This window comes from Clarias gariepinus, chromosome 14 (assembly GCF_024256425.1).
Source record: "Clarias gariepinus isolate MV-2021 ecotype Netherlands chromosome 14, CGAR_prim_01v2, whole genome shotgun sequence".
NCBI classification, from domain to species: domain Eukaryota; kingdom Metazoa; phylum Chordata; class Actinopteri; order Siluriformes; family Clariidae; genus Clarias; species Clarias gariepinus.
Genome location: NC_071113.1, coordinates 30,710,446 through 30,717,627, shown reverse-complemented (window position 1 = coordinate 30,717,627; position 7,182 = coordinate 30,710,446). Strand labels below are relative to the sequence as shown.

Below are 7,182 nucleotides of genomic sequence, written 5' to 3'. Positions count from 1 at the left end.
GAAAGCTTTATAAGGAAGACATCCGGACGTTTCCATGCAGATTATAACTGATTTATTCATTATGACTGGTTTGTTGTAACAGTATTTGTTTTGGCTCTGGTGCTTAGCATATATTTAAACTCTTCATATTGATCGAAAATTTTATTTTATCTTATCTTTATTTTGGTTTAAATAAATTTGCAAACTCATAAAGTGGCTGTTTATCACTCAGAAATCAAAAACAAGTGTTTATTAAATAGTAGATTAAATATGATATAATTTAAAAATTTTCTTACATATAAAATCCAAAAGCCTCCAACTTTATTATGAAGGTTTTTATGGAAATAAAACCCAGTCTATAGAGCGACATCATGTTTTAGCACAAAGAGATATAATAAACATAAATAAACAAAAACAAGCAACAAGAAAAACATTAAGTTTATGACTTTCCTTTTAACTTTAATTAACTATTTATTCAAATTCAGCACTTCTTTATGTGTCACACAGTTCTCCAAAGATCTACATCGTCCTGTCTGTTAGTGGGAAAGTGGGTGGGACTAATATTGGGTTGAGCTTTCTCACCAATAATGAGGCAGATGTTTCACCAACATAAGCTAGCAAGTAAAAGATAATCAAGCAAGCGCAACAAGCGCACTGATCGGGTGTGTTGGTGGATGTAAGAACTTCATAAAATACTTTGCTTATAATGTCCTATAAAAGAGTCCTTTTTAGAATATTAGGCCATGCCCATTAAGAGGGTCATTAGCGTTTGGTTCAGTACTCTGTAACTGGACTCTTTACAACTTTAAACTTGAGTCAGTTTGTGTAAAATCACACCGTAAAATCACCACGCTGGTTAGTAGAGCTGTGCGCTGTTACCCTTCTGCACTTTATCTTCCGAGCGGCGTCTCCATTTCTTCTCTTTTCCCGAATCTCTGTAGAGTCCTTCGTCACTGGCCGCCTGGAGACTGTCGAACGTCCCCTGCCTGTCATTTTCCTGTGAGTCCTTTGCTTCTCTCTTTTCCCGATTTCTACTGCAGACCTCAGCGCAGCGATCCAAGCAGCTAATCCTGGTGTTGGTGGTGCAGGCGAACATGCCTGCAGGAACCGCTAGAACCATGGCGCATACGATGACAATGATGTGGATAAGTCGTTCACGTTGCTCCAGTTCATTGGTACTGCTTCCTGTGACGAAAACAATACACTGCTCGGGACGGGGTGGCTGATTCTTTTGTGACACGCACACCTCATATTTTGTAGCCGGTTCGAGATCGTTCATGGAGTACTTGTTGATGCCTGGGCCGATGTACAGAGCCTCTTTTTTTGAAGAATTGTAACGACCGAAATGGACAGTGAACCATGTTTCTGAAGGGTTTTCTGTCGCCGCATACCACTCGATGGTTATACCGTACACAGTCTGCTTGGCGATTCGTATATCGATGAAAATGTTTTCGTTAACCGAGGGCAAAGGAAGGTCTGGGGACATCACAAATGAAGCGTTGGAGAACAAGATGTTGAGCTGGATGCTAACAGAGGAATTTCCAACGAAGTTGCTGGCACTGCATTTGTAGAGTCCGTGATCAGATGATCGTACAGATGGAATCACTAAAGCTGAGATGATTGTATCTTCATTCATCTGAGACTGAGAAACTACAGAAAAAGAAAAGGTGTATGATGACAAGAAGACAAAATGTTTCAAATTGTTATCTTTAAGATTTTAAAAGATTCACCTGCTCATGGCACAAACACTGACATGCAACAAGAACTCTGCTTCCCTGCCCTATCTACTTATGGGAGGGTTCCAGACACATGTTGCTCCTTTCTCTCCCTGTGCTCTTCGCTTTTTTAGCTACAGGCCTTCACCTTATCCTTAAAATAGTTAAAGGTAGCGTACAGTATGTTATAACATTCCTTTCAGGAAGGGTTCAGGAGTAAAGTACCATACAAACTTAAATAATTCTTTTGATTTTGTAAAGCTGCATTGTGACAATGTCAATTGTTAAAAAAGCTATACAAATACAACTGAATTGAATTGAATTGAATTGAATTGAATTGAACTGAACTGAATTGAATTGAATTGAATTGAATTGAATTGAATTGAATTGAATTGAATTGAATTGAATTGAACCATGCTTTGGGAGGCCCATGACCCCTGCTGCTCCAACTTTAAGAATTTTTCCAGGGAGATGAGGAGGCTGTTTAATCACTCTTGTTACACCAGAGAAGTAAGGAACAAGCAGTTAAACCTTTGCCAGATTTAGCCCATGAGTTTTGGACACTGGCTCGGTCAGGTGGACTCACGCGTTTGCCTCTGGAGACCAACCAGGACGACACCACCCAAGAGACTTATGCATTTCCTCCACCACAATAAACTGAGCAGGAAGAACCAATGTAATAATGATGATGATGATGATGCATTTTATTCATAAAGCATTTTACATTTCTGAACAAATCTCAAAGTGCTAATGAGGGGACTTTATGTATGCTGGACAGAACCTGCATTTCACCTGAGGAGCGACAGCGCCACCAGTTAAAAGGAGTCTGCTTCTACTGCGGATAGTCTGGCCATCTGCATAAGATCTGTCTGGTGAAAGGAGTGGCCCTCTAGTATGGCTGGAAGGACTATATTTCAGAAAGGCTCCCAAACGAATGCTCCTACTCCCCACATACCTCGTTTAAGAATGACAGACTCACCTGGTCCAGGTGTTATTTGATCAGAACTTAAAATTGTGTCAGATCAAGGTCCACATTTGATCTCTTAATTTTGGAAGGTGTATTGTAAGCTCTTCCGACCACCCTCTCTCGCGAACTATCTCCTTAATACATTGGGCCATTTACAATCACCAAGATCATCAACCCTTGTTCCGTCAGGCTCCTGCCTCCCTCCACCATGTGACAGGGCAACACCACATTTTATGTCCATGTTCATGTTCATTCTCAGTTCCATTATCTCACCTCATGCTCATGCTTCATGCCCATAAAATGAACATGGAGATCTATACATTGTGGAGTGAGTATTACAATTCGACTGCAACCCTCTAGAGGACACTCTCCTATATAAGTACTGTATGTTATTTCTCTACATGGTTCGTTATTTTTTAAGTAAGTATTTTGATTTAATGAAAATAAATCCATGAGTGGATGGTTTGCATGGTGTAATCAAAGTCCTGTAATTGTAATTGAAAAGTTATTGAAATCACTGTGACTTTTTGGCCAGCCAGTTTATGTCGTAACTATATAGTCAATCAAAGAGGTATTCCATAGTTAAAGAGGAACAGGTTTTCTCATTACCAACAAATCAGAAGCAGAGTCTGAATACAAACAGGAAATACTATATCAGTGATGTGTCACTCATCAGTAAAGTGTCAATTATGTGGCAGTAGCAGTTCCAAATGACCTGGTTTGAGCAAGTCCTGGGATTTTCACACATCAAAAACTCGAGAGTTTACATAGAATGGTGCGGAAACATCATTCTTACAATATTTCTATGTTGGTGGGAAACCTCAGAGGGAGAGTGCCAGATCAGACCATATCAAGCAGACAATAAGTCTACATTATAACTCAAATAATCACTCTTTACAGTTGTGAACAGAAATGTGTCTTGGAACAACCCGTGAGGTGGACTGCCTACAACAGCTGAAGACCTCATCAGGGTCCATTTCTGTCAGCCAAGAACAGGAATATGAGGCACCAATAGGTGTAGGATTCCCAAACTTGACAACTGGAGTTTGAAAAACTTGTTGAGCTCTTGACTTGCCAAATATTGTGTATTAGCAATATTTCTCCACCCTTCACCTTTACCTGTGAATCTTCTGATGACTTTTAGACTGTAGCTCCACCGAACCACTGCGTCAGGCCTCGCCTTCACAAAACACCTCAGAGTTGTATTTGAACCTAGCGCCACCGTGACGTTAGTATCAGGCATCGAAATCTCTGGCTTCAGACAATTCCTCAGTTCAACTTCATGAAAAAACTTCCCGGCTTTAGATTTAGGACCAGAACAGGATAGGTACGAGTTCATCAAAATGATGGGTGGACTGATGGATTTGACAAAGTCAACAAAGCCTTTGAGCCTGCAGTCGCATAGCCAGTGGTTATCATGCAACGCTAATACAACATTAGCATCACTCTCCTTCCTCCTGCTGTGCTTTTGTACCTGATAGCGAGGACAGTTGAGAAAAACATCCGGGGATATCACTGTAAGCTGATTGAAGGATAAATCCAAATAGGTCAGTGTGGGAAGGTGGCGTAAGGCGAATTCTGGCAGCACGTCCAAACGGTTGTGCTTCAGATCCAAGATTTTAAGTTTGGGTGTTTCCGCAAAAGCCATCCACGGAATTGTTCTTAGTTTATTTCCCTCCAGTCGGAGTTCGGTCAGGTTAGACAGGCCTTCAAGGCTCTTAATGTGCATCAGCGTGATGGTGTTAAAGTTCAGCCACAGCGACTCCAATGCACTGGCTGTGTAAAAAGCCCTTTGGGGTATTTCTGTGAGGTGCGAATTTTCAATTCGGATTTTGGTCAAATCTCCAGGGAGATTCTCGGGAATGGATCCTAAGGCAGGTTCCATACATAATAATGATCTGAAAGAGAGAAAGAAATATGTTTAATTGTTTAGTAATGCTGCTTAATTAGAGCTGATTAATTTCTCTTTCATCTTGTATCACTGAGATAAGTGAGGTGTTAATTAATTTTATATAACAGCAGCTCTTATATAAATGCACATGTTCCGATACGTTACTGCTTCTATATCAACAGCTCATTCATAGGGACCTTCATGATATCAAATAAACATTTTAATTTAAATGAGTCTTCAGTGTTAGTTGCAACAGTCTGATGTGAAGCTGTAACTAAGTTCAGGACATGAGAGATGATTCCGCTTCATCACTCCACCTTGTTGTTGATCTGCTGTGTGTTATTCCTAACTTATTAGTTAATGCAGACAGATTAATCTTCATCTACAGAGTCATGTTAGTCAATATCCGACTCACCGTCCGGCGCCATCTTCAGTGCACGAGCACCCGGTCACGCAGAAACTCCAGGCTGAATAGAACTGATTAAAAAGTAAGATTGCTTTAAGCGTTGTGGAGAACATGCTGGCGGTGCTGGTGGAGGCTGGTGTGACGATCGGGCTGGTCTACAGGACATGTCCAAGTGCTTGCTGCACTTAAGCTCCTTGTGCCTAATCCGCTTGATGCAACCCTCCAGGAGGTAAAGGGTGGCAAACATGAATTTCAGTATAACCTTTAAAAAATATGTTCTCTTAATTTATACTCTGCTAAGACTAGAATGCAACCCAGAATATCGGAGAAATGTTTTGAATATTGGATTGGAATACTTAGTCATTATTTAAAATCATAGTATGTATAATGGATAACACCATACAGTTAGTGTACAGACCTGTACATATTGTGGCGTGGGCGGGGCGGCGGCTGACGACCAGCATGCTATGCGGGAATGTCGGTGTGTTCACCATGATGGGGAAAGGTGTTTGGGTTAGTGACTTCGGCCCTGTTGTGTGTGTGTTGAGGGGTGTAACGTGTGAAATGTGCTCTAATTCAGGCTGACGCTGAATTAGAGGTAGGCTCCTGAGTGAAGGTGCTGCTCATGCCATACCGGCTGTGTGCTAAATAAAGTACTCCCAGCCATTGCATTGGGTAGCAAATAAGCTCACTCGTCTCTCCAGCATTCTTCTCGGCGTAAAAACGCTACAATATAAACATTTTCATATTAATCTCAGTAACGTCACCCTCAGCAACGTTAAAGATTTGTTTTATAACTTTGCTAAGACTAATAATAACAGTTATATAACATCATGTCAAACAGAAATAATAAAAAATACAGTATTAGCCAGCATATTAGCAACAGAATTGCTAAACATGCCTAAAATAATATATTAGGATAAATGTCCCATGCTTCATATGTTTCAGAATGGGAACTTTACTTTCTCTTTTTACTGGGAAATTGTTCAAACTGAATAATAAATAAACCCTATTTGCATATTTTGACTTTCAAATAAACTTTAAATTAATAACTTCTTATCAAGAATCAGACTACCAGAATAAAGAGCTGGTTCCTGTGTTAATATACAGATTTTATATCATTTTATCTATTTGTTTTTTATGAATGTTACTGTAGATACTCAACTCCACCCCTCTGACTGATTTGACGTCACTAATGGAGACAACATCGCCGACCCTGTTTCAGCTTCAGATTAGCACTGGGTCTGACGTCACACAAAGGATTAGCTTCACTTCAGTTAACGCTAGTAATAAGTCCCTTCTTATAGCTTTGAGAGAGACAGAATACAGCCTGTTTTCTTGACTAAATGAGAACCTTTTTCATTTTAGAAATAACAGCTACTGGTCTGACATCAGCAAAAAAAAAAATTGCATTATCTGAAGAGATAAAATAGATTCTGTAATTAATTGAACAGATTGGACTTCTTCTTCCTCTTCTTCTTCTTATTATTATTATATTTGAACTGGAAGTCTATGTGAGAAAAGACATACAAAAAGACCACTGTAGTTTATGTTTATGCTTATTATACTATATTATGCATTTATGTTTATAGATATTTTTAAGAGTTTACCCAAATACGAATGGTTTTAGTTGTGTTCTTTACCCAAACCTGCTTTGTGTTTTTAATGGTAGTTTTTAAAGAATTATTATGAGATGGGTATCAGGGTCAGCTGATCATCTATTCAGTATCAGAAAAGTGTTAATGGTCAGATTAATGAATCCCATATTGTGTACCACCTGTAACAGTACAGCAGACAAGACTAATCCTTTATAAACCTCTCAGCAGGAGATGGTGTGGTGTGAGATAACATGAGATGATATGAGATAACATGAGATGAGATAGCTGTGAGATGGCATTAGTTGACATGAGATGGCTGTGAGATGATGTAAGATGGTTTGAGGTGGTGCAAGTAGGTACATTTTTCATCACTTAGGGGAAAAAATTGTGATGATAACTACAACAGATGAACTTACAAGAGCTCATTAGAAAAAAATGGTGCAATGTTCTGTGATTGTTGTTCTTTATATACGTAACACCCTGTAGAAAAAAATATATTTTGCTTGGATCAAGTTCTAATTTCTCATATAAACCCCCACCTTGAAAAAAAAAAAAGGTTTCAGAAAATAATTAAACTTTTTTAGCAGAAATTCAGAATCAGATGTCTTACAAGTTTATGTAAAACA

At 39.2% G+C, this 7,182-nt stretch overlaps 1 protein-coding gene across 1 annotated transcript; it reads right to left on the bottom strand.

The window, feature by feature from the left end:
• Window positions 1-214: 214 nt before the first annotated feature.
• On the bottom strand, window positions 215-5,112 carry lrit2 (leucine-rich repeat, immunoglobulin-like and transmembrane domains 2). Its single transcript, XM_053510921.1, has 3 exons — window positions 4,968-5,112; window positions 3,781-4,559; window positions 215-1,629 (listed from the first exon to the last, which is right to left on the bottom strand). Exons 1-3 carry the CDS (start codon window positions 5,069-5,071, stop codon window positions 836-838), a joined length of 1,677 nt encoding a protein of 558 aa, XP_053366896.1. The 5' UTR covers window positions 5,072-5,112; the 3' UTR covers window positions 215-835.
• Between the last annotated feature and the right edge of the window lie 2,070 nt (window positions 5,113-7,182).